Source organism: Oxyura jamaicensis, chromosome 7 (genome assembly GCF_011077185.1).
Source record: "Oxyura jamaicensis isolate SHBP4307 breed ruddy duck chromosome 7, BPBGC_Ojam_1.0, whole genome shotgun sequence".
NCBI lineage: Eukaryota > Metazoa > Chordata > Aves > Anseriformes > Anatidae > Oxyura > Oxyura jamaicensis.
Genome location: NC_048899.1, coordinates 22,231,070 through 22,258,438, shown reverse-complemented (window position 1 = coordinate 22,258,438; position 27,369 = coordinate 22,231,070). Strand labels below are relative to the sequence as shown.

General features: G+C 35.7%; 1 protein-coding gene across 8 annotated transcripts in view; it reads left to right on the top strand.

Annotated features, from left to right (window-relative positions):
- SLC4A10 (solute carrier family 4 member 10) overlaps window positions 1-27,369 on the top strand; it is a 156,521-nt gene that overhangs the window by 108,676 nt on the left and 20,476 nt on the right. For 7 of the 8 annotated variants that reach the window (XR_004752296.1, XR_004752297.1, XM_035331526.1 and 4 more), the window contains 9 exons: window positions 914-1,005; window positions 5,461-5,618; window positions 7,909-7,996; window positions 8,435-8,581; window positions 9,532-9,632; window positions 10,947-11,121; window positions 11,321-11,454; window positions 11,964-12,209; window positions 24,331-24,436. Coding sequence is in view for 6 of the 8 variants with exons in the window: in XM_035331526.1 (XP_035187417.1) it covers window positions 914-1,005; window positions 5,461-5,618; window positions 7,909-7,996; window positions 8,435-8,581; window positions 9,532-9,632; window positions 10,947-11,121; window positions 11,321-11,454; window positions 11,964-12,209; window positions 24,331-24,436 (1,247 nt within the window). In the remaining 2 variants the exon portion in view is untranslated. The remainder of the gene's footprint in view (window positions 1-913; window positions 1,006-5,460; window positions 5,619-7,908; window positions 7,997-8,434; window positions 8,582-9,531; window positions 9,633-10,946; window positions 11,122-11,320; window positions 11,455-11,963; window positions 12,210-24,330; window positions 24,437-27,369) is intronic. The other variant, XM_035331524.1, reaches the window with a different exon arrangement.

Here is a 27,369-nt window from a genome sequence, read left to right as displayed (position 1 = left end):
GAGTGTAAGAGTAAAGGCAAGCAGGGAATGCCCAGTTAACCCATGGGGTTTGCATGAGGCTCTACTGCCAGCCCCATGCCCTCAGCTGTGTGTGGTGTCCTCTGGTGATGCACAGGAGCATTAAGTAAAAATATGCTTTATGAGACCTATATTTGTTACTTAATCCTGTTTATTCTTTTTGAGCTTTGGTTGGCAAAATTTAGCTGGTCACAAAGCTTACTGTTTGCTATGTGAGACTGAAGCATGTTTAAACTCTTCTCATCTTGAGATGTTTTTAAAACTTCTAAAAAATACTATTCTAAATCCTCACAGGAATTTTTTGAAAATGTGTTTGCTGAAATATTTGTTTTACACATGTCAATATCACATTGTTCAATACTGAGATGAAATCATCTTAATTTCCAATATAACTATTTTTATAGCAGCCCACTCTTATGCTAGGTTTTGTAGTATATTTTATAATCAGAACATTCTTATACACATTAGTAAATTTATGAATATTAGTAGTCCTGTTTTATTAAGTGAGGAGTAGTCTTACAGACAGATACTGCCCCAAACTTGGTAGTTCCTCAAATTACTTACAAAAATTATATAAATGCAGGACTTTCTTCAAATGTAATATCTTAAAAATCCTAAGCTCTAATTGGCACAGAAGGTTCATCTTCCAATATTCAAGAATATGTCTTCCAATATTCAAGAGTATTTTCTAAGTTATGTTCTCCCATTTGTAGCTGCATGTGATAAATGTTCACTTTTGAGAATGTGTTACTCTAAGTATTTAATTAAAATGCCATGTTTGGATGTTTCATGATATGGAATGTATATAGTTCTTTAATTCTACCAAATATTTCATTGAATATTGCTTTATTTATAGAAGTGAGTGTTAGTATTCTGTAATGGTATTTTTTGTTAGCAGGTCAGATTGTTTCCCCACAGTCTGCTCCAGCCTGTATTGAAAACAAAAATGATGTGAGCAGAGAAAATAGCACTGTTGACTTTAGCAAGGTAAGTGTTCACTGATGGCAAAGAGAGATTCCTGACTACCAAACAGATCTTTTTAATTAAAAAAAAAAATAAAAAAAAATCCATGTGAATTAGGAAAAGCTGTGAAGTGCAAATTTTACTTGCACTTAAAAATTTTCATGGCTACTGCAACACAGGTTTTGTATCTAATGAAAAATAATTCTTCATTTTCCTGATAAATTACTGGTAATAGAAAACCACAGTGTATGAACATAGATACACATTTATTACATAACAATACAGTAGGTGTGTAGCTGTAGAGGGAGTTTTTAGAAATTAACAGAAAATTGTTTAATAAGGAAGGTAATTCAGAATTCTTACAATTTGGATTTACCTCTCAGATTTGTGCTTTTGTAGAAGTAATGCCTGAATGCAAACTATGCTTTTTATAACCTGCACTCGTGGATTCCAGATGTCTCAAACAGAATGTGTTTCTGTAAACCTATAACTTAATACTTCTGGCAAGCCAAGATATTTCAGTACACTTCACAAAAGATGTTAGCTGTTCAGTAGTGGAGATTGCAATGACAGTTCAATGTTAGATAGCAAAGAAAAGCAAACAGCTTCTCAGCTTTAATGTAAAGGAGAATCCTAATTTGTTTAAGAAGTCTGTATGTATCTAAAACAAACTGTCACATTAGATACAGATGACAGACCTGACAGGATTAGATGGCTTCAACTGACACGTTAATACAACAAAGGTTGAGTAAGTGAAGAAAGGTAATTTAAACCAAAAATCTGAAGAGCAGCACTTTGAGTCTGTTGAATCTTAATGTTAGTGCAGCTGAGCTAAAAGTAGAGTTATGTGATTGCTCCATCTGGTGCCAGAGATATTTCCTAGCAGCGGTAGCTATTTGCACCGGTTCAGTTCTTGACTGAACATGCCAGACTAGGAATGGTATATGGCTGAAATAAAGATGGGAAACAGATCTTGTTGTCAAAGATGATGAGAAGAAAGGAGGAGGGCTGGGGATGTATTGTGGACCATATTTCTTCAGAGGTAGCAAAGAGACCTATAAACTGTGACATACTAAAAAAAAAAATGCAGGCTAATTCTTTAAAATACTTAAGAATATAGAAAGTCAATTATAATTTTGGTTTGCTGGTATTTATTTTAAAATTGTTAACAAAAACTAATTGTTTTGGCAAATGTTCTAATATCAAGGTATAACATTTTTATAAAGGATATCAAATAGAAATAAAGCTGGCCATTCAACATTAAGCTGTGCAGAGATGATGCTCACAACAACGTATTGGGAGTGACATGACTTTCAGTAGTGCTTTTCTTGCATATATCCACAATTGCTTTGAGTCTTGTGGGATCAAAATTCTGGTCTATTATCTATATCTATATATATGAACGGAGCTGCATCATCTGATCCTTCAGCCACTAGCTGTATAGGGCTGCAGCTTAGCTGATCAAAAGAGCCTTTCCTATTTTAAGTGTCATGAGAAGAGATCAATGTGTCTTTGGGCCAGCCTCAGCAGATAGCCAAAAGGATGTCAGGAATATGAAAGAAGCTTTTGTTTGCAGGAATGAAATAACAGTAAAGAATTCTAATCTAAATACCTTTTTTGACTGCCTTTAAATAGTTACATGTATCCTTTTGAAGATGCATAAGTAAAGTACAACTTCCCCTTGAAATGTGCTATTGCAGTAACTCCCAATGGTTATAATTGGAATTATATGCACAGATTGAGAGGAAAGTAGAGCAGTACACTAATTTTCTTTTGAGTATTGTGATTTCTTGCTCTAATTTTGTTCCACATATTAATTTCATTTATCTTCTACCAAAAAGCACCTTTGACTACCTCACATATTCTCTCTTTGCTAATCTGTCTCCCTTGGGCTACTACTAATATTCCAAATTGTGGAGCAGATTCAACCATCAACAATACGAATACGGCACTGATACAGTGTTGGTTGTATTGATATCTATTTTTGAATTACATGAGACATCAGGAAAAGCTGTCTTGAATGTTACTTCAGTAGCATAAAGAGGGAGACATAGTTTCTGATGTTTGTACTTGTAAATGTGTCACTCCTCTTCCTCTGGGAACACCATTGAGGACTTTGTATTCCCAGGGCAGTATAAGGGTATTCTAAATGGTCTGTCACAGCACTACGTTATCCTGTGTCTGTGAGCAGGATGGGGTTGGCAGTTTAACAATTGCTGGTCTCTGCTTCTTCCAACAGAGGCTGACATGATCTTCAACTGTCCTGAAATATGAAATGCATGAACAGACTGCAGCCATGTCCCTTCTCATGGCAACGTTTCTGTGCTCCATGTGGAAATAGTATTTCTGAATCAAATCTGCAGTTCCAATACTGATAGAGTTTGGTCTTTCAAATACCATGGGAAATAACTGACTTCATTTTGAACACTGGATAGCTCTGCTTATAAGTAAATTTGATGAATATGTCAGGACTTTCCTAAGAAGTAATGTTGGTTATTTTCTGTTTGTCTTCATGCCAAATTATGTTTGGTTCTGTGGGAGCCCTCCCCCTCTTTCTTTCTTCCTCGAGGTGGCCTGGAGGGGAATGGACTCCACATTGGTGATTTACTTTGATGTTTAATAGGAGCTTTTGGGGGCTATTAAATGCCAAGTCATGAATGTGGCTCAGTTTAGAGTTAAGATTAAGATCTATGTGAGGCCTGTCCAACTAAAGACCTCTTGCAATAAGAGATGAATGGTGGATAGGTTAGAAGGAGTGTTTAAAGAATGTAACTTCTACAATTTCCCCAAACTCACTTGGGGTTACCTCTGTGCTTGTTAAATAGCAGAAGTGACACCTCAGGCTTGCATGTATTTACCCAGTTTGATGTTTCTCTTTGCTTTTGACTGGGGCTCAGTTCAATACCTTAAAGATTTTGGACTCTCAAGCTATCAGTAGTACTAGAAATGTGTCTAGGAATACTTTCTGGTAGACAGGGGATTGAGTTTTTCTTTGAGGTTTGAGTCTTGGTCCTGTGATCTGTATGTTGGTGGGACCTTAAGGTGACAACTGTAGCATGTGGTACACAAGACTTTATTAAATGCTAAATCAATTCATAAAGTAAAATCAGTACAGAGTGCACATTGGTACATGTGCCTGGAAGATTGCTTGCTTTCTCTCAAGTAGAAGTGACCTAAAATGCCAGCAATAGATGCAGAGTGAATCTCTTTGGGTTTTGTGTTTAACCCTGAAGAATCTTTTTGTAATTTGAGTGGGGAACAGAAAAAATTATGTCACTAATACTTTCATGAAGTACTTGGACTCCAACCTTCCAGGTTGATTTGATGTTTGTCTCATAGCTTAGTGAGGTGTTGTTTGTCATTCTAGATTAGCTTACGGTAGTGTCTCTTTGTGATCTTACAGAAATAAGATTTCTTACAGAGGGAACTGTATTATATCTGAATTCTGATTTAGTGCCAGAGCCATTTGCAAGAAAACAATTTTCTAAATATTACCAAAAACTATGCAAACTAGTACTGACAGATGGCTGTAAGATAGACATTAAAATGGTCCACTTTAACAGTTTATATTGGATTTGGTTGCTGTTGTTGTGTTTAGATTAATAAAAGGAAAGCAAATGACAAAATTCATGCATTTTGAAATGTAGGCAATACTGGTGTATAATGAAATCAAACATACATTATATACTCCATTATTTCATGTCGATCTTTGTTATAAACTGTAGGTTGGTACTGAGAAAATAAATACAAATAAACACATTCCTTGGCAAATACCTAGAGCTTACATAGCAGTGTTGTGATGAAGCTGCTGCTTTTCTTTTCCTACCCTCCCCCCATGAAAAGTCAACACCATAGCCTTAAAACTCCAAAATTTTTGTTCTGCTTTGTTCCTTTAGTTTTCCCTATTGAGACAATTGTAGTCATAGCTTATTTTTTCTTGTTTTCAGTAGAAGGGAAGTGTCTTCCACAAAATATGAAAACAAAAGTAGATCTCACTTAGAGCAGTAGAAGGAAAATTTGGGGTGGTGGAGCCTGTTCTTTTTCTCACTGATAATATGACAACTATAAGATATGAATTCATGGTCTCCACACTTGTTAATTATGGAAAAGTGAGGTGCCTTCATTTCTTTTACTGCTATTAATTATTCTATTATGAATTATTGATTCTGTTAAGATTTTTGTTAATTTTATTAATAGGAAATTAATATTAGATTCTTACCAATATTGTGATTTGTTGTCCTTATACTTATTCCTGGAGTACTCTAGCTATGTTTATAAGATAAAATGAGTAAAATGTTAAAAAATCAGTTTTTGTTTTTGAGAAACATTCTTATTTTTTGAAAGGTTATTTGACAGACAAGAGTAATGAAACTGAATAATGAAAATAATTCTAAAATTAAAATATAATGCCATCATTGGCCAAAACGGGAAAAAAATCCCTGTAAATAACTCCTTGATAATTTGATATTGTTTTCCCAGGTTGACCTACACTTCATGAAAAAGATACCTCCTGGAGCTGAAGCATCAAACATCTTAGTTGGTGAACTGGAGTTCCTGGACCGTGCAGTTGTTGCTTTTGTTAGGTTATCTCCTGCAGTGCTGCTTACAGGACTAGCTGAAGTTCCAATTCCAACTAGGTACAGTTAGATTTATGTGTCTTTGTGTTTTTCTAAGTATCTTGTGGAGACAGGGTGATGTCACCTTCAGTGAGTTTCACCATGTATTGGGTTATGAAATTTGCCACCTGCCCTTTAAATTATACATATGTATATTCAGAAACATGCTGTTAGCGTGTGAAGAAAATCATTCCTTGCAGAAGTAGAAAAGATAGCTTGTCAGGTTACAAAACAGAATTTATCCTATACAAACAGGTAATACTGCAGATGAAATACTAGGAAGCTGAAACAGCAGCAAAGCAATGTCGTAGACTATTTCATCTGGAACTGAAACTACTTGTGTGATACTACAAAATTACGTCTAGAAGAAAAAAGAATGATACAGGAAATAGAGGGAAAAAAAACTTTGCAATTTGATTGACTAGGGATAGCAAATGGGTGAAAAATATGCTGTAAATACCATGCTCCTCTAAAATTTACTTTGTAGATACTTGCATGAAAGTGAATGTGACTTTTGACCATAAATTTTTATTAGATTATCTTTTTCTTAGTTGAAACCTTTTCTAATAAAGTACTTTGGCTTTGAGAACAACTTCTAAGGATTTATTCTCATGTCTAAAATAGACTTTGGGGCCCAATATGAAGCTTTTAAGCAAATCTGTAGATACATTGTTTCCTGCTGGGGCTGATTTGGTTCAAAATTCCAGTCTGATTCTCCCATGTCTGAGCTCACTGGCTTAACTGTTATGCAGGCTCTCAGTTTTTGTTTGATTTTTATTTTTTGAATGCATATATTCTGTCTATCTTTCTCCTTCTCTCTTTTCTTTCTGTAAAAGTAGAATTCTAGCAGATGACAGTACTGCATTCCAGTTTATGGCACTCATCTAGAATATGAAATACTGAGACTCAAATCCTTGCTCCTAGTCAGATAGTATAAGTATAGTATAAAATAATAAGTATAGTATAAATAAGTAGTATAAAATAAATATATACTAAATATACTTATTTTATACTATATTTAAGTGTATAGTATAATATAAATATAGTATAAATTTTGCTTTAATTTGTAGTTACTTTGGATATAACTTTTTTCATCTTCTCTGATTCATGCATGTGTATAAGGAACATTGAGAGACTTAGCTTTGAAAAAGCTTCTAAAGCCTTTCTCCATTTCTCCATTGCCTCTCCCAACCTCTCATCAAAATAAAACAAAACAAAACAACAACAACAACAAAAACAAATTTAAACAATGTACATGTCTTGGTTTTTGGCCTGAAGAAAATTAAAGAATGAAAAATTAAGAAAACTATTTTCTGTGAAAAGTTTGGTTTTAAAATAATTTAATAATGTTAAACAGTCATTTTTTTATTTTATTTTTATTTTTTTACATTTCAGCAAACCTGGAAATTATTTCGTTTGAACATATCCTGTGCATTTTAGAGAACCCCAAGCCCAGAGTGGAGGCTATCTAGAGCCTTCTTAATGGGAGGAAAAAATGATTTAAAAATTATTTTTATTCAGAGGTAATTTCACTACCCTGATATTGCAATAATACTACCATACAATGAAGTAATAAAATTTAACAGAAATTAATTTAATTTCTGTTAAATTAAGAGAACTAACATTAAGGTTATGTTAAAGTTTTCTATATTTAAATTATAACTGCATATATTTATTATGTAAGATAAGGTTTGTTATGTAAGGAGGTTTTGATAGTCTCAACCAAGTCTGACTGTGAAGCTTATGATATATTTCTGGAAGTTATTTTCACATTTTTTCTAACTAGAGCGTCATGTTTAAATATGTGTGTGAGGATCTTGAACGAGGTTATAAATAATATTTCATAGAATGGCTTGGGTTGAAAGGGGCCTCAAAGATCATCCAGTTCCAACTGCCCTGCCATGGGCAGGGATGCCACCCACTAGATCAGGTTTCCCAAAGCCCAATCCAGCCTGGCCCTGAGCACCTCCAGGGATGGGGAATCCACAACTTCATTTGGCAGCTTGTTCCACTGCCTCACTACCCTCCGTGTGAAGAATTTCCTCCTCATATCTAATCTAAATCTCCCCTATTTTTCCAGTCGCTGGAGATTTTGCCTGACTACCATGACTTTTGAAATATGACATAGAATGTTTTGGAAACTACGTGAGCGAGTTCCCTCAGGGCCCCGGGATGTATGTTATTGGGCCCCATAAACGTGTATCTGTGTTTGACAGAGTTTCTTCTATTCCAATTTTAAATGAGTATTTCTGCAATATATACAGTTACTTGCATCCATCTGCCTTATACAGTATTTTTATTTAACTTGCAGATTTTTGTTTATTCTTCTTGGACCATTGGGTAAAGGGCAACAATACCATGAGATTGGAAGATCAATTGCAACACTAATGACAGATGAGGTATTTTTATTCATGATTTGGCTTTAGTCATTTTGTACTGACTGAAGAGGTGTAATAGGGAACCTGCAATATGTAATTGTCCAGTTGAAATCATGCACATATAGATTCTAAGTTCATTTCATTGGCCTGTAACTGCCCAGATTGTGCTGCCATAAGGAGATAACAAAATGAGAGACAAGAGTAACATGCAAGGGTATCTTCACTGAGAAGATTCCATTTTACACAGTTAATTTCCAGTGGTATAATTGAGTTTTAAATTCCTTGGAATATTTAGCACCAATTTAGCTGAAACTGCTATGAAAACTATGTACCAGATTTTCTAGTCAGTTGGAGCTGAGATTTCAGCTTCAGAAGAGTAGGGGCCATTGTGAAATATTTTAGGGGTATTCCCCTCCCCATCTCCTTTTCTTCCCACATACAGTTCTTTGTTTTTCTCAGGTGTTCCATGATGTTGCTTACAAAGCAAAAGATCGTAATGACTTGGTGTCTGGAATAGATGAGTTTCTTGATCAAGTTACAGTTCTCCCTCCTGGAGAATGGGACCCAACAATTCGAATAGAGCCACCTAAAAATGTTCCCTCTCAGGTTTGTACATTGTAAAAAGTACTTTTAAAGGTTTGCTGAGTAGAATTAAGTCTCATTAATTTAGTATTTAGCAAAATCACTATATAGACATTTTGCATTCTTTCTGTTGGTTCCTTTGCTTCAAGAGAACTGTTGTCTTGAAAACATGTATTATAGTGATGACAGTGTGCAGTTCAATACTAGGTCTCTCCTTAATAAAGACAGATGGATCTAAAGATCTTAAATTGAGGAGTAAGTGGTCACAAGTGTCTTTGATCATCACAAACAGACATGGTTTGCTTATGGTATCCTAGTTTTCTGAAACAAAAAAGACAAACACAAATCCCAAATATTCCATTGCATGTGAGTGTATATCCTCCTACAGGTGCAGTTTTCCTTAGAAGATGATTCAAACAAGCAGAAAAGGTTATGAAAAAGGAATCCCTTTTTTCTTGATGGCTTTTTTATAGTATGACATGATTGTGTCTAATTACTCAGCATGGATTGTTACTGAACAGTGACTGTTCACAAAGCTTTTCCATCATTTATCTATTCTCCTATTCTTTGGTGACAGCTGTAATCCATTTTGAATTTTGCTGTGTATTTCAGACATAGAGAGTAAGATCTGTTACTCATAGTTCTTGTCAATAGATGCTGCTGGTTATGCTAAGTTGCTTGTGAAGTCAAAATGCAATGACCAGATGAGTAAGAAATGAGCAAAGCTGTCCATCATGCTGCACTTAAAAATGCTTTCTGATAACAGGATTTTCTTTGATCAATTCTTTAAATTTCTTTTAGGTCACAGTTGCTTCTACTATTTCTGGTTACCAAACTGTTTATGAAGAGGTTATGCTGATGAATCTTACAATAAAATTTAAATGTTTAGTCTTTCAACTCTCAAAGTCTATTTCCTTTGCTAAAATCGTGTTTGGTTGTAAAGAACTAAGAAAAGTATCTTTTCCTTCTGGCAGGAGAAGCGTAAGATCCCAGGAGTGCCAAATGGAACTGCAGCCCATGGGGATCCAGAACAACCCGGAGGGCACTCTGGACCAGAATTGCAACGCACTGGAAAGTTAGTGAAAATATATTCAAAATTTTAACTGGTGTACTTTCAAAGACATAATAATGGTCTAATTCCCTCTTAAGTGACTGACTTGGCATATAAATTTTTTTTGAGGCCTTATTCGTGATTTGCATACCACGTAGTTGGAAAAGATAATACTTGCTAATTTGTAGAGAGGGCAAGAGGAATTAAATTTTAACATTGTATTTACTGCAAGCTCCTTTCTTTATTATTTATAAAGGTCAGACTGCTGTTAAACTCAGTTAACATTTCTTATTTCTGTTTGAAGGAAAAGTTGGAAATGGTCTTGTCACGTATTATGAATACAACTATTTTGTTGTTGAATTTTCTGGGTTGTGCAGGTATAAGAGACTATAGTACCTGTGTTGGCTACAACATATACACATCTGAGGAAAGAATTTGTTCCAAGGAGTACTTATACTCTCTTGTCTAGTATGGTGTGGTGTAAGCCTATCAGGAGTTAGCTTAGTGCAGCATCATCATGCTGGTAGCTGTACATTAGACATTTCCTTTTCTTTGTTGCCTCTTGATAATTAACTGTCATTCCTACCTACACAAGGCTAAACATTCAGATGCAGTGTTGCTGTACGCTGTGCAGCAGAGGTGCGTAATGGTCAGTCTGTCTGTAAGTCATTCTCCTTCTGGTGAACCTGTTATTGCAGGCTTAAAGGATTATTTTAGTATTTAGGAGCAGGTAACACTTTGTCTCCCCACTTTACCTCAGAACCATCTAATACGGTGTTGTCCTGGTTTCAGGACATATGAGAAAAAAGTTTCATATGAGAAAAAGAACATTGTGGGATATTTGTTTTAACTTTGTTGTTTATTGTAATGGACTGTCTGTTCCTAAATATTTGATCATATTTAGCGTAGCGTAAATGACAAAATATGACAATTCTTGTCCTTGGAAAGTTATGACCTAGATTTAATTCTGTTACCAAGTGTATGTAGGAAGAGGTTCTCAAATAAAGAATGTGATGTGCTCTACATGTAGAAGTGTGGGCAAATGGGCACTATATTAGCTCTCTCATTAAAGAATTATTTCACAAAAATACCAGAGTTGTATGCGTGGGAGCTAACAACTGTTCGGAAGTTGGGTCTGGGTGATTACATGAAAATCTTAAAAACAGAACCATGCAAATTATTTTGTTTTAAAAACAATTTATTATTTTATTTTAAAAACAGTTTCCTGGTTAAAGTTACCAGAACAGAGTTCCCAGAAACTTTCTTCTGGGGAAGGATGAATTAAAAGAGGATGTTCAGTAAACTTTTTTCATTAATTTTCTCTCTTTTATTTTTTAGATTTTTTGGAGGATTGATTTTAGATATAAAAAGAAAAGCTCCGTTCTTCTGGAGTGACTTCAGGGATGCTCTCAGTCTACAGTGTCTGGCATCGTTTTTATTTCTCTACTGTGCTTGCATGTCTCCTGTCATCACATTTGGTGGTCTACTAGGAGAAGCAACTGAAGGTCGTATAGTATGTGTTAAATCTGAACTTTCAAAGCAAACTTACATTTGTAGGTTTGTGGTTAGTATTTTTTTATTATTACTGTTGTTGCATGAGGGCACAACCTTTAAAATACTTGTGTTTCAATGTTTAGAAGATGACAAATCAATACATTGCTAAAAGAACCTGATTGAAAATTTATAGACACTTCAATCTGTATCATTTTCAGAGTGCAATAGAATCGCTGTTTGGAGCATCCATGACTGGAATTGCTTACTCTCTCTTTGGTGGGCAGCCCCTCACTATACTTGGCAGCACAGGACCGGTATTAGTGTTTGAGAAGATCTTATTCAAATTTTGCAAGTAAGTGGAGTAGAGCTATTTAAAATTTCAAACGTATCTTTAAATGAAATGGCTAAATGTGTATGACCAAATAACATTTATGGAATCCTTATATGCACGGTAAAGACTTACTCCACTGGCTTATTTGTACGCAAACATGTTTGAGATGGGTGAGATCATGATATGCATCATTTCTAAGGTGTTTTTGGGTAAAATTAGAAATATTGATCACCAAGTTCCAACATCTGAAGAAATAAGATCAGGAGTTTGTTTTGAAGTGGACTGCCTAGGCTTTTGGAGACTGAAAATTATTCAGTGACTGTGAGAAGCATATTGTTGGAAATGCAAAAAGGGTGGGTTGGTTCTGCTCCCTGCCCTTCTACCTGCTCCCTGCCTTCCCTCTGCTGCCCCCCAAACTGTATCCAAAATAAACACATCCCTACGAAAAACAATTTTGGACCTGCCTCTTCTACATCTAGGAAACTGTGGCAGGACAGAAGTTAAACTGTATTTATTTATTTTTTCTTTAGAGAGTATGGATTGTCATATCTTTCCCTGAGAGCTAGCATTGGACTGTGGACTGCAATCCTGTGCATCATCCTTGTTGCAACTGATGCAAGCTCCCTAGTCTGTTACATTACACGGTTTACTGAAGAAGCTTTTGCTTCTCTTATCTGCATCATTTTCATTTATGAGGCCTTAGAGAAGCTGTTTCATCTCAGTGAGACATACCCAATCAACATGCATAATGATTTGGATCTTCTGACTAAATACTCGTAAGTACAATTTCTTCTCTTACCACTGGGGTTTTTTCATAGATGATGATGTTTCTGATGTCTAGTGTACAGCAGGAAAAGTTTTCAATAGTTGTGAACTTAACACGTAGAAACCATTGAGTTAGGCATGATTCTGGCACATGGAAGTAGTCATTACTAGAGGTATCAAACTCTAACCTTAAGTAAAAAATATCTTGACTTGGAGTTTTGGAAAGGTTACATGCGTGAAAGTTGGGAGTCCTACAATAAAAGAGAGTCTCGGAGCAACCTCAGCTTTAGGTTTTTACTCACATTTTCATTTAATCAGGTGCAACTCAATGAACTCTTAGTATAACTTTGTACTGATGCTTCATAATATTTTATTGAGTGTTCAGGCATACTTTTAATCATATTTATCTGTTTTTTTCTTCAAATTGAAATATTGACCTATATAAAAATTTGATGTACCTCCCTTTATTTTAGCCTCCATGGCAGCTAAGGTTCAAGCTCTGAGGACCGGAGAGGATTCAGAGTTGTTAGGTGTTTCTCAGAAGTGACTGATTTTGTCATAATCAATTTGTTCTTAATAAGATTTTTAATATGACTCCATTTAAGCACCTGTACTTTACTATGTTTGACAAGATTTTGACAAGTGTTTTTTGATTAGGAGTGTTAATAAAGGACAAGATCTTAATCTGGTTTGAGGCCAATTAAGCATGGTCACCCCAGCAACTAAAACGTCATTAAAAAGCATTTTCAGAGAAGATCCGCCCCCAGAAATGTCTTTGTTATTTCACTGAACCCATTTGAACCCTCTGCATGAGCGGGGTGGGACCCAAAAGAAACAATGCTTGAACAGTGCCATGTCTTCTGTTCAGTGGAAAAACAGGAGTGTCTCAACCAAATGTCTCATTTGCATTTTAAGCCGAGAAAAACAAAACACAGCAACAGAGAAAATAATTGAGCTTTGTGTATGTTGTCATAACTAGTAAAATAGGTAGTAAAACCTGAATCTGTGCATACCTTAATACACAGAACAAGTTAAAATATAGAAACTGTAGTTAGTTTTGCTGTGACACGCTCTGTCATTATGCTGAAAAAATAGTATTTTTCTCTAAGAATTTAATTGGTAGACAAAGAAATACTAGTTTGAGGAGAAGGCAGTAACAATCAAGAATAGACCATAGATACAGTTAGATTATATCCTGATCTCGTTTAACTTAATGAAGTTGATATTTTACTCTAAAGAACCTTATATAGAACAGTATTTGTGGATTTTCTTTTCCTATACCACTTGAAAGTAGTTGTGTCAAAGGGAAACAGAATATGATGTTCTCATATTGTTTTGACAAACAGATGTTGAAAAACTATACAAAGACAAAATTTTATTCAGAATCCATTTAGCAGGCAGAGCTTAGATGTTAAAATATGTAATGAAAAACAAAAATGGGGATATTGTGTATCTGTGGTAAGCTGACTTTATTTGTTTTTAGCTGCAAATCTATTTGAGATTTCAGAAAGGTAAATTAACAGTATTGCTTTGTATAGTGGTACAGTGATAGGCATCTCTATTTTATGATAGTTTTATCATTCTCCTCCTTACATTTAAAATCAATGTATTTGTTTTTATTTAAAATCCCATTCGCTGATCAGAATGCCAAAATGATTTTTGATGGGTGCTGTTTACTCACAGCCTGTTGTTATTAACTGTCTTCATTGAATACAGAATGTGCAGAGCGCACACACACAGAAGAAAGAAAAAAAAGGGGAAAAGAAAAAAAAGGCAGCAATTTTCACCCTCCAATTAAAGCTATTGACCTGTCCTATAGTGTTGGAATACCAGCACAAAAGTTTTAGAGTTTTCCAAATGCAATTACTGAAGGACGAGCATCTTCCAGATGTTTGTTGACTACTGCCTGATGGTTTCAAGCAAATGCAGAATCACAGAATCATATATCATGATCAAAATTGTATTATAAAATGGTCATGTACAATTATTTATAGGGTCATCATTTCATACATATATTCTCAGTTATTCATTCACTCCGAACAGTGCAAATAAACTGACTTTTCAGCTCTTACATTATATTTCACTTACGGCATCTGTGTTATATCTTCTATTTGCAGCAACAGCCTATTTATTAGCATGACCATGGCAACTGACCCCTCTAATGTCAAATCGAGTAGCTGTAGGCATAGTTATAGGCAGCATAGTTCTCAAGAGATGTGGCTTATATATTTTTTACATTAAACCTGATTGTTGGAGACATCAGTATGCATATTGATTATCTTGCATCTAATTCACTGTCTGCTCTGCTGTCTAAGAGCCCATCTGCTTGTTCTAAGGATCTGTGCACTGAACATTGCGAAGTGGTAATTCCAGCCTATTCTGTTCCCTCCCTTCCCCTTCAACATAGGTTGTCTTAGTTCTTCAGAACTGGCCCCAAAAGATTGGGAGAGCTGAAAGATGTGCTGTGTTGGAGCAACTGCACCTCAGCTGTCCAAATTACCAGTGCATTCACAAAAGGCTGGGTGCATCCTGAACTTGACAAGTCTGCAGCACAGATATGTGCACATTACTTTGTCCAGACACATTGTCCGTTTGCCCAGGACATGAAGGTATCTCAGTTATCATCTGCATGTGATCATCACAAGACAAAAACAAATAATTCAAATTTCAGAAATTCCTGAGTAAAAAAGACCTGTCAGTGGAAATGTCGATATAACTGTACCCGTATTGCTGAGGCTTATATTTGATTTTCGCAAGTCATGTTTGGCCCTTGAAAAACTGAATGTTACATTCCTTGATATATCTGGAGTGTGTGAACACCCAGCAAATTAACTGTCTCTGTGATATACAGTGTTTGGTAGTGGCAGTGATGATTCATCTAGTTAGTACTGTGATTTTTTTTCCCTTTTCTTTAAATATTCTGGGGAAAAAAAACAAACAAAAAAACTGCTTGGAAGGGACTTTAAAGATAATCTAATTCCATTCCCCCTGCCATGGGCAGGGACACCTTCTGCTAGACCAGGTTGCTCAAAGCTCCATCCATCTTGGCCTTGAACACCTCCAGGGGTGGGGTATCCACAGCTTCTGTGGGCAGCCTGTTCCAGTCCTTCAGTCTCATAGTAAAGAATTTCTTTCCAACATCTATTTGAAACCTACCTTTTTTTAGTTTAAAACCTTCACTACTTGTCCTATCCCTGACAAGGAGTCCCTACCCAGCATTCCTGTAGGCCCCCCTGAGGAACTAGAAGACTGCTATAAGGTCTCTTTGGAGCCCTGTGGTGCAGAGTCAGAGAAGCTTTCTGGCAGAGCTTGAAACCTTACCAAGTTTGAAAATAAAAGCATTACAGTTTTAAAAATTTTATGCTTAATACTTTATTTTGGCTCAATAATTTTTAAATGGGTTTCCTGATGTATTTAAATCATTCCCAAAGGACTCAACCTATTTGGACCAAGACATGATGAAGGTAAAACAAGTATACAAATTTTGAAAAGGAAGTTAGTTAAAATACAAATGGTCTGGAATATAATTTTAAAATAACATTCAAGGAAAACATTCAGTCTAGCAAATCAGAGTGAGCACCGTATTTCAATTATGTTACAGGGGCGTTTTTCCGAAGTTTCAGAGCTATATTCCTTCAATTTTCATCTGAAAAAAAGCCATCATAGTCCATTTGCTTCCAGGTAAATGGAAAGACCTCCTCATATCTATCTTCCTTTCTTCAAGGAAAAATCTCTCCCTTCATTCTATATTCCAAAGGTCAACAGTGTTTTCTTAATAGTCTGATTCCTTCAGCACAGATTGCAAGGAGGAGTTCAAGGGACTGATTTCATTTCCCTCACTGTTAAAACTGATTTTCCCTTTTCAACATATTTGTAAACATTTTCATCTGGTACTGGCCTTTTCCATCCACCCAGTTTACCAGTGAAAAAGGGTGCAGAAAGTGACTGTTGCTGCTCTGGTTCCTTCTGCATAGACAGCCAGGAACAGCTTCGACTTACCCTCAGGACCTGTTTGAATAACTCTGCATGTCTTTATCAATTCCAGAAAGATCCATAAGTTCTAGAAGGATCTTACTAGAAGACAAGTAAGCTCAAAAACTTACTTGAAGTAAAAATCTCAGTTTTGTGGACTTGAATTTGGGGACTTTCATGAGAAAAGAGAAGCTTTTTCTGCACCATCTGACTCCAGTCCTTCTATTTGTAGTTCAAATGGGTAGCAGACTTGGACTGAAACTGGTCCTGTCCTTAAAGGACCAGCATACTCTGTTACAGAAGCTAATTAGTATCTGCTGTTTTGCTAATTAAAACAGCTGTTTGCATTTTTTATCTTTGGGGATTTTAAAGACAAGTTTTTAATTGTTAGTAAAGCCTTGGCAGTTCTTTAATTAGCAATGGGTGAACTTCAAAAGGTTGAGCAACTCATTTCTCTTTGGACGCTTTGCCAAAGCTTATGTAAATCTTTATCTCGAATCTGCAATTCTGTACTGGAAAACTCAGGTTATACTGTAAAATTCTTTTTTTCTGTATTCTCACTTGTGTCTACTAAAAACAGAAGTTAAATAGGTCAGGGTAATGTATATATTTGAAGCTTTGGTCTAAGCTGTGGCCTAGACTTCTCCCTTATCATATGGCCTTTCTAAGGATGTCCATAGGTGGTTGGTTTGCATCCCAGTATTGTTGCCTTTGTCTCGCTGAAGAAATGATTTTGACTCAGGAAAAGTCATTGGCGTGCTGTTAGTATCATCCTTTGGAGTACTACAAAGACAAAGAAAATATCATTTGAAATGGTTTGTATTTCAAACAGATTGTAACCATATTTCAAGTCAGAAAGACGTATTTTGGGTGGGTTTGACTTCTGTCATAAACAATCTCCATTGCAGGAGTTTGATATAAAAGACTGTACTACATATATCTCCTCTTACATTTAAGAGTATAGAAGTCATTACTAGTATCTGCCATAATAAACCTTAGAAGACTATAAAAAGAACACTTAGAACAGCTTTATTTTTTATTAAATTGCACATACCCAAATGCTTGAAAATCAGCTCAAAGTCCTCCTAAAAATGTTCTTATTTACTGTTGTACCACTTTAGGTAGAATACATTAATTTGTTACAGAATCCTATCAAATTCAAAAAGACAAAAGTATCTTTTATTGCACGATTTAATGAGCGTATAACTAGTCCTGATGCACTTCTTACTCTTTTTCTTTATTATGCTTGTTTGTTACTTCACATTAAAATGTTGGCCATGGTCCTCAGATGATCTTTCAGGAAAATCCATTTAACTTTTTCTTAAAGTGCCATATTTAGACTATAGGTAATAAGGCATTTAACAACTAGATCAAAAAAAGGACAAAGGCAACCAGTGTGCTGCTGCAGTGCAGTTTTTTTCTTTTTGAAAAGCATTGTTTTAAAGGAATTTAAATACAGTAGCTGTAGTACTTGTTAAATGAAATACACACATTTTTTGGTCTGGGCTTTCTATTTTTATTTCTTAGTCTTTTTTTTTGGTGACCTTTTTGTATTTGTCATGCCATTAGCATTTGTAGGTTGGCATAGCAACTCTTTTATTTCTGCATTCTCCTCCTCCTGCTTTTTCCTACTCCCATAGCAAATATATCTCCAGTTAGTGAATTCTGTCTGTAACACCAATGCACATCAGTTTTAATGTGTACGTTAAATATTGCTAGGAAATGAGACCTCTGCTGCTGAGTGGATTGAAAATAGAGGTTCTCAAAAGGAAAACAAAATGAACATCCTGGATGAAAGTAATGAGATTTAGAAAACAATCCAGTATTCTTTAAAAGACAAACATTTGTCTTGTCTATGAATACAGAAGATAAATTATTTCTCTGAGTGAGGTTCAGATCCTGGGACTTTATATACCTTCTGTTTTTTATCAATCCTTTTTTTCAGAGAGGTGGATTCATGTTGTTTTTAATAATTCTTTACCAGAAGTTACTCAATTATTAACAGATTACATTGAATAATTTTAAAATGATTTCTTGGCATAGTAATATGCATATTACAATCTGTCTTGGTATTGACATGCACTTAAGAATTAGGAGTAGAAAATCCCACTCTGATGTAATTAAGGAGCCAAGATCATGTCAATCTCAATATCTTTTGCAGGCTATAGAAACCATTGCTTCTAGAAGTCATTGTGAAGATCAGCTTTATGCATACCACTATCTGCACAAACAAGCTTTAAATCTTTCATTCTACATATATATATATATATAATATTGATATTAATCAAATACATTATTACTGGATGCAAATTACATTCTTCTATGGTTTGTATTCCTTGAGTTGCAGGTGGAATGGGTAGTCACTAATGATGAGCACATGGGATTCTCATTGGGATCCCAAACATATAGTTAACTTCCAGTTCATGTAATTATTTCTTTGTAGTCAGATATGAATATAGATTTTCTTCCCCCATTTGTAACTTTTTCCCCCTACAGTTAAGTAACTGTGCCATATCCTCTGTTTTTTCCCCTAAGAATGTCCCTCTTCTTTCCGGAACCATGCAACTGCCATCATCAAGTTTAAGTGCTGGTTCTCTTCTGCTTCCTGACAAACCCGGAATCCAGAAATAATTTTGCTTTATTCTAGGACTTCCCTATCTCTGCTCAACCCGATTGACTCGTTTTATTTACTCCTTCTGTTGAGTCCAGTAAGTGCTCACCTAGCTTCATTCTTTCCTATTCCCTATCCCCTCTGCTTTGGAATAGGATCTCTGCATTAAGCAATTCTGCATGGCAATCATCTGGTCTATACAATGTTGTTTTAATCTGGTAAAGTTTATGTACAATCCTTGGTTTACATTTACAGTACATTTGTGTATTGGTACACTACACTTGAATGATCAAAAGTTAATGTTATCTGACCTTATAGTTTGTGAATCTTTTCTCAGGTATAAGTGTTTTATTTTTTTTTAGCTTTGGAAGTGGGGTTAGATTACAACCTAGAACTATTTCTGAGTGAAAGCTTTCAGTTGAATAATGGAAATGAGAAATGTCCCACATAATAACACAGATTTTCTTCAAGATAAACTCTCTCTATAGCAGTTACATACTATAATAGTGCTAAGAATGTATGGACCGTGTTCTGCACCTGGCAGCTAATAAAGACCAGTCTTTATGAGTGACAGGCAAGTTTAACAAAACTACAGTGTAATTAGAAACCTGTTTTCTAGACTTTCCCCTTGGGAGAACAATGTTCTTCTTCTTAGGAGGTATCCAGAGAAACCCAATTCTTTGTGATTTGTTCATGGTGACACCAGTTCTCCCATCTCCTTCCCCCCAGACATATTTACATAGATATATTTACGTGTATATGAATTTGTTGTGCTGCTGCGTGCATTATCTAGATCCTTTTAGAGTTTGTTTTCTCCTCAGCTTCACCAACTATATAGACTTCACCAGCTAAATAGACTTCCAAATTTGTAGAATATACTTAAGGTGCCTACTGATGTTCGTGATTGTCAGAGAGGGGCTACTTAACTTCATGATTCAATGGTCTAATTCAGGATGGCAGATCTCATTAATAAATGAAGAAAAAAAATTCATCTTGCCATGACAGCTGTGCCTTGAAAGGATTTCATGATACTGAGAATAGAACTCAACTGACAAGTCCATTTCCCATCAGTATTAATTATTTTGCTTCCAGTTTCTTCTCCACTGAGACCTTGGTTTCATCATTATGAATGTTGACATGAGAAGGAGTATGGTAAATATAATGCCAGGGATATACAGGTGTTGTACATATGGGACAGCAGAGGAAATGAAGTCTATGATGCTGTTGTCTCTTTTTGTGTAGTAGCTGGATAAACAGAAGGACTCTTCAAGTACTCGTAAGAATCACATAAAAATAGTATATTTGGAGACAACCTAAACATGAGTGGCATTCTGGTACATCCTTGTAAATACAATGTTAGCAATGCTTATGTGTATGTTGTATTGCATTACTTTTAAAATGAAATTAGTGATGTTATCTTCAATTTTCGATGATGTTCTTACTCTGTTATCAATGCACAGCATACCCATAGAGCATAGTCTGCTTCTCAGGGGAAAAGCTTCCTACTCTTTACCAATTGTGTTCTGATATTTAGTGAGGCATACTGTTTAACCAAGCATATTTTGTAATTTATTTGTCATAGTTGCCTTTTTATTTTTTATTATTTTTTTATATAAATATTTGTATCAAGTAAATCTCATTCTCTATATTAAGCAAGCCCAAAAGAGATTTTTCCCTCCCAGGGAAATCATGAAGCTAATCATGAAGAAGCTCCAGTTGCACCTTTTATAGAGCAGAGCCTTGTCTAGTATTAATAGGTGTAGTTTTTAGTATGCACATGCTGGAAATATAGGAACCGTAAAACAGAACCTTATGAGTTGCATAAAATCATTATTAGGAAGTGTTTCCCAGCCTTGAAAAGAACATACTGTAAAATGGCAGTTGCCTAGGGATGAGTGGCCATGAGGCTTCCAAAGGAGCTGCACCATGTAAGGGTTATTTATTTACTCACAAAAACACCATGGAAGACTCTTGTTCAGAGCTCTTACATTGTCTGTAATGACAGCAGAATGGGCTCACACCATGCTGCACTGCGTGGGGAGGAGGGTGTGCTCAATGGAGCTTCATAAGCACAAGTAGAATGAGCTTGAAGAATTGGGGATGAGAGGTAGAAATTAGGGATTTTCCCACCAGACTTATGTTAATTTTGATCAAGTAAATAGGCCTAGGGAATATGTTTCTTATTTTGTAGTAAAAAGGTACACTCAGGATTGAGTGTTCTAGTACAGAACCTTTCTGACTGGTTGCTGAGCAGCAGTGATTTTATTGCTGATAAAAGGCGGGGACAACTTTACGTATAAAACAACAGGTTTCTAATTTACCAACCCATATTCTCTTTCCCTTTGTCCCAAGGAAGAGGGATCATGCAAGTCTTTTCAGTGCTAATAGGATTAGTAATGACTATTCCTTTTGGTGAACACTGATAGTAATTCGAGGTGTCCTGAAGCTGCTGTTGTCAAACCCTAGCTCTGCTCTTTGAAAACAGAACAAGATGCAGAAAATGTCATGCACAGTGAAGTTATGATGGTGGCCTAAAGTTAATGAAACTTAAGAAAAAGTCAGCAGTTTGGCAGCAGAGTTCTTTTATTATTATTATTATTTACTGTAGTGATGCCTATGCTTTCTCCACCACAACTTAATGTTGTATTCTTCCCTGCCTATGTTCTAGCCATGAAAAAAGCAATTTCTTCCTAGCCATGATGAAAAAGAATCGAATCCTTCTGTATCTTTTGGCACAGCAAAGGTGATTGCTGGCTTGTTATCACCAATAGGCATGGGAGTATATTGCTTAGTTGCTACTGTATTTGGAGCTGAGTATGTTGCTTAGAAAATGTACGAAAATGTAGAAAATGTAGAAAATGTAGCTGAGTATGTTCCTTAGAAGATGTATATATAGTTTCTTGCTCATTGGTAACAGCATAAACTCCACCTACATCTCTTGCAGTGGGCAAGTGCCTAGCACCTTAAACAATTTTAAAAGGATTCAAGCACATTTGAACCTTCAAGAAGCAATACAGTTTTACTTAATTCCACTTTCAGAATAGTAATTTATCAAGAAAATAGAAAGATGTGTTAGTGGTTAATAATTCAGTGTATTTTACTACTTCTCCTGAGAGCTGACCTCTCTGTTAGAGTAAAAATGATGATGAAAGAGACTAGAAGTTTTAAGAGATGAAAGTAGAAAGCCTTATTTCTCTAATGTGAGTTCCTTCTTGTAGGTCAGTTGTTTTGGGAAATAGTCATCATTGCAGCAATTACATCTCTTATGAAATGTCACATTTTGGTAGTTACTCTTTTATGTTCTGGCACTGAATGGCACCTCCAATTTTGTTTTCTGGGCTGGAGAGGGATTGTCAATCCATCTCCCATTTTTATGATGCTAAGCAAAGATCTACTCTGACTTTAATTTTATCTCTTTCAGTAGAAAGCAGGATCCGATCTTTACAGTTAGGGCCTGATTCTGCACCCATGCTATGGCAAAAGCTGGGTGCAGGGTAAAGTTTTTGGTCTGTATGGGCAGAGTTTGCGCAAGTCACTTCCTGAAGGATGATCTGCCATCAGTAAATGCCAGCAAAACTTGGTACAGGCCAGACTTGAATGCTGTGAAGAAGGAAAGTGGTATTGATCTAGCAATAAACAGGGTGATGATCTCATCCGAAGGTGAATTACTTGAGCTGTATTGAACTATGCCTTCAATTGTCAGGCTTTTGAGTTTAAGGAAATAGAAAATTGTGGCTTCTCTAACTTCTAAATGGAACTTTGCAGTTTGCAGTACGTGTAGTTGTGCTGTATAGTGTTGGTGACATGCACAGTCTTCCCTTCTAGTGAGAAAGTGACAGTGATTGAACAGCCCACGTCACCTCGGCCTACTGTAATCAAATGCAATGGGCCATCGCCCAGTGTCTGGCCAGTCTGCGATCAGCGATGGACCACAGGGGGCAGGGAGCTCCTGTGCTCCCAGGAAACAATAGTAACCTGAAATAGCCACACTTGTATTGCTGCATGAACGTCAAATACTCCCTTGCAGTAGCATAGACATCCCATTTATTGACTTTATTATGCTACCTTAACTCACCTTAACTCACTGTTATTGATGTGCTTCATTTAATTATTTGGTAATATTTTAAACATGCATTGAACGCACATTCATTCTGCACTTGAGGCCTGATCCAAAGCATATTGCCTATTTGAAAGATCCAGTCTACTTCAATGACTTTTGGCTCAGGCCCTCTATTTTTCTGAATGCCATTGCTTTTCTTTCTTTCTTTTTTTTTTTTTTTCTTTTTGTTCATGGACTGTAAGACTTTTTTCTTTCTCTTATAAATAGCTGCATTTATAATAAAAGCAAGGACTTGTACAAAGATAACCTGCATTTCTTCCTCTCTGTATATTAAATGCAGCTGTTTTGTCACATGTATAGTATTGTAATGGAAATACAATAGCACTATTCTGTACTCGTAATGTAGACGGCAGAATTCCATATACAGAAAATATCACAATTTTATGTAAGAATCATCATTGTTGTTTTGTGGAAAGATAAACGTCCACAGAGAAAATTGATAGCTTAGCTAAGTGAATAAAGTGATACTCTGCTAGAATTGGAATGCAAATGTTTGCTTAATGGCTTTCTACTATATAGTTAGATTTTATTCTGTACCCAGCTACTCCTGACACCTTTATCAGAAAAAGGACTACAGAATTTATTTGCAGCTGTCATAAACAAGTTAAAATATGAGCAGGATAGATAGTACTATAGATTTTTGAAGTAGGATTAATTTGAACAGAACTGCAAAACACACTTGACATCTCGGAACCTACAGAGTATCCTGCAGATTTTGAAGTCTTTGTCAAAGAAAAAGCCTCCCACAGTTGCTTCAGAGGCTTTAAAGACTTAATTTTTTTTTTAAATTGCCTTTTTGAAGTATTGTCCTCCCACACTGCCTCTTCACCTTTATGTATGTTAAAATACACAATTTAGAATGAAAAGTATGCTTTTAAAGTAGCTGTGGGGAGAGGAAAAACAACCAACACAAAAGTTCCCGGAGCCTTTTGGTGCTGGTGATCTTGCAGAGATCAGTTGACCAGACACTTTGTCCATATATCACGCGAAGGCATTCTGGTAAAGAAAAAGAAACAGAATACAGACAGTTTGCACTTCAGAAATATGTCAGCCCTGGAACTGTGCATAGTGTCTAATCCCCATGTAGGGAAATACTGGTATAAGGGAGTGGAACAGGACTGGCACATTCTTAGTGTTAAAAACTGTGCTCAGAAGTATCAAAAGAAGGAAAACAGATGGAAAAACATGCTGTGGACAGTGGCTTAAATACGTCACGTTACATACTGTATATGTGTATGCACCTCACAGCAAATTAGCACTAGTTACTGAACTACAAATTGCTTTAAAGCATGCATTTGCTGAATTCATTTAAACTAAGATTCTATGGCAAAGTAGAGCACAATTTTAATATGTCATAAAGTTGATCATTTGGATTTGTATCAGATACTTATTTTATTGTTAAAGAAAATACACTGTTTTGTCTTTTCAGATGCAATTGTGTAGAACCAGAACATCCTAGCAATAAAACCTTACAGTACTGGCAGGACTACAATATATCTGCATCTAACGTGCCATGGGGGAACCTAACTGTGTCAGTAAGTGAAATATTGGAACTTAGTAAATAAAGGTATAAGCATAAATAAGCATTTTATCTATTCTTAAGCAGCATATATATAGGAAAAATACTATGTTTTTTTTCTGATCCTACTTGTTCAAATAAAGCATATAATATACTTAACTGAACAAAAGTTAACATAGACTTTGTAGAATTCTCTCTTTTTGTAAACATTTTGGTAGATCATTATGCAGTCTTTGATAGTACACATTAAAGCAAGTATGTGCATTTTGTGCCCTGCTTTGGAAACTCCTTGACACACTAGCACAAGAGTTTGACTGAGATTAAGTCTAAACATGTCAAATGATAACGGATTTGTCCTAAATTCTGCCAGATGGCAAAACCAAAGTTCCCTTGTGTAGAAAGACTCTAGAAGCATTTATTTCCCCTAAAACATTCTTCCAGCTGTTCAGGTTATAAAGGAAGGGAAGGGGAGAATTTCTGTAAAGCTAATGTTCAGTGGCCAAATTTCTCTTATCTATGTCTTCAGTCTTATGGATGTCTTGATTATGCAAATTATTTTACTGGGAGGAAGGACAGAAAAAAGCTACAAACAGTTGGGGTTAGCTCACATGGATAAGTTGTTTCTAAATGGTACACTTCCCTACACTGAAAGGATTTACTATTTCAGATTTTGCTTCTTTAAAGCAACCTTTGCAATCTGATTAAAATGGCAAATTGTGATCTAGCCAACAGTTTTTCTCACAAAGATATCATTTCATTACAGAGCAAAAGAGAATTGAGTGAAAAAAGCATAAAGCTAAGGGTTCAAAGAATTAACCACATCGTAAACACAACCAAATGAAGGGTTTAAAGCCCAGTCCCTCTTGACCACCTCCCACATATTTTTTTCCTTCAAAGGCAGGAATCCAGAGGAACTGGTGTCTTTCTATCATGAGTAAGCAAGAGCACTCTTCCATGGCTGTTAATGTCTTGATAGCAAGGACTGCTCCTCAACTCTGTTGGTGTAGCAACAGCAGAGCGAAAGTTGAGAACTGCTGGCCTGAGGGATTCCAGCAATCCAGAATGAATATTCTCAAAACTGCAGCACACTCAAAGAGCATCTGTGCAGGGGCAGACTCCTCCTCTCACTTTCTCAGATCTCTGACAATGTTTTTCGGAGTACATTTGCAGCTGAGGAGATTTAAAATAACAGATTTTGTTTTAACTATAAATGTAAAAGACCAGCTGCATTATATAAAACCCTTCAAAACTTCTAAAAACCTTATTACCAAAATTTGAGTTTACATGCACAGCAGTATAACTGACCAACTTTTCCTGTGAATCCCTATAACTGTCGAAGAAATATCCAAGTTTTTTCATACTTTCATGTGTTTATTTCTTGCAAGCATTGTTAGGAAACTTCAATTCTCCTATGCTATAGAAATGTAGTAAAAGTTTATACCTAGGTGTCTGTAAAAATTTGGTTAGCCTTACCCCACTGTCTTTTCTGCTGCTTAGTTCTTTTTGTTGTTTCTTTTGTCTGATGTATAAGTTCTAAGTATAGAAGATCTAGGTTGGTCAGGAAAGACAAACACTTATTCTTAAAAACCCACAGTAAGACCCAGTAAGAACTTTTTTTTTTTTTTTTTTTTTTTCTGTATAGGACAAACTAAGCATGATTTTTACTCTGATAGGGACAAAGTCCTTTCAGTAGGTGCGTAGGTGCCTCTTACACAAGGAACGTGTGTTATGCCAACGTCAAGGTCTAGCCCAGGCCAGGATAAGTCTTCTGTTTGATGTCCCAAAATCTTGAGAATTTCCTGTTAAGTATTTCCTGAAATATTTTTTCCCAGCTAACACCTCAATTTAATCAGTCAAAAGTACATCACATTTATGCTAGGTATACTGTTAGAGACAAAAAAAAAAAAAAAAGGAAAAAAAAAGAAAAAAAAGTTTTTCACTTGTTTGTCTCATGGCCTATGAATAGAAACTATGTTTTTTTTTCAAGCCAGAATTTGTTCAAAGGCAAAGTTCCTCATAACATGGCAAGCCGCAGTATTGTGATGTGCATCTGATGAGCCAATGACCCAGTTCATTTGAAACAAAAAGATCCTAATCCGTCAGGATATGGCTGTATGGAATCTCTGATTCTGAGTGCTGTAGTTTCTTGTCTTAATATGCATGGAGGATTTGGGGAAGGAGAAGGAAAGGATTACAAGTTCAGGGCTTGTAGCTCCTATTTTTATAGTTACACCATTTCACTGCTTGTTAAGAAGTCTTGTTAAGAGAAAGAAGTATGATTTTTAGCAGCTAAGGATGCTACTGGAGAATTATCAGATATGTTTTATACTGCACAGTTGATCTTCAATTATATTGGAAAAAAATAATGAAGATTTTGGGTTCTGACACATTTTACCTGATCACATTTTAAAGCAAAAGATAATTTGTGGAATGTGCCGCCCCCATGTGGTATTAAATGTATTGGTCTCCTTTTAGATTAATACCGTACATTCCAAGTAGCTTTTCCTCGCTTGACCTCTGAAGTTAAAACAAAAGTCAATTCTTGAGAATGAAGCAGGAATTCAGGAGCAGCCTTTCCCTTGGTTGTTTTCAAACTTTCCTTTCTTGGAAGGAATTAGGAAGAGCAAATACGTGTTTGAAACAGAAAATGTGTGTGTTCAGTTTGAAATAAATCTGTTTTAAAATTAATGACTTTCTTTATGGTATATCTTAGTGACTTTATCATGTAAGAGTGGTTAAAAAAAGTGATTGTTTTGAGGTTTTGAGACTTTTTCATGTAGACCAGATAGAAATACTTGTAGTCTTATTTTTTCAAAGAATAAATACCTAAAAATGATTTTACTATTTCTGTTAATACAATCTAGATTCCTTGCAAATTAGGAAAGTAATTGGAAAGAAAGTATCAGCATAAGCATACTTTTCAGAACAATACTACTTTGTTCTCCCTGA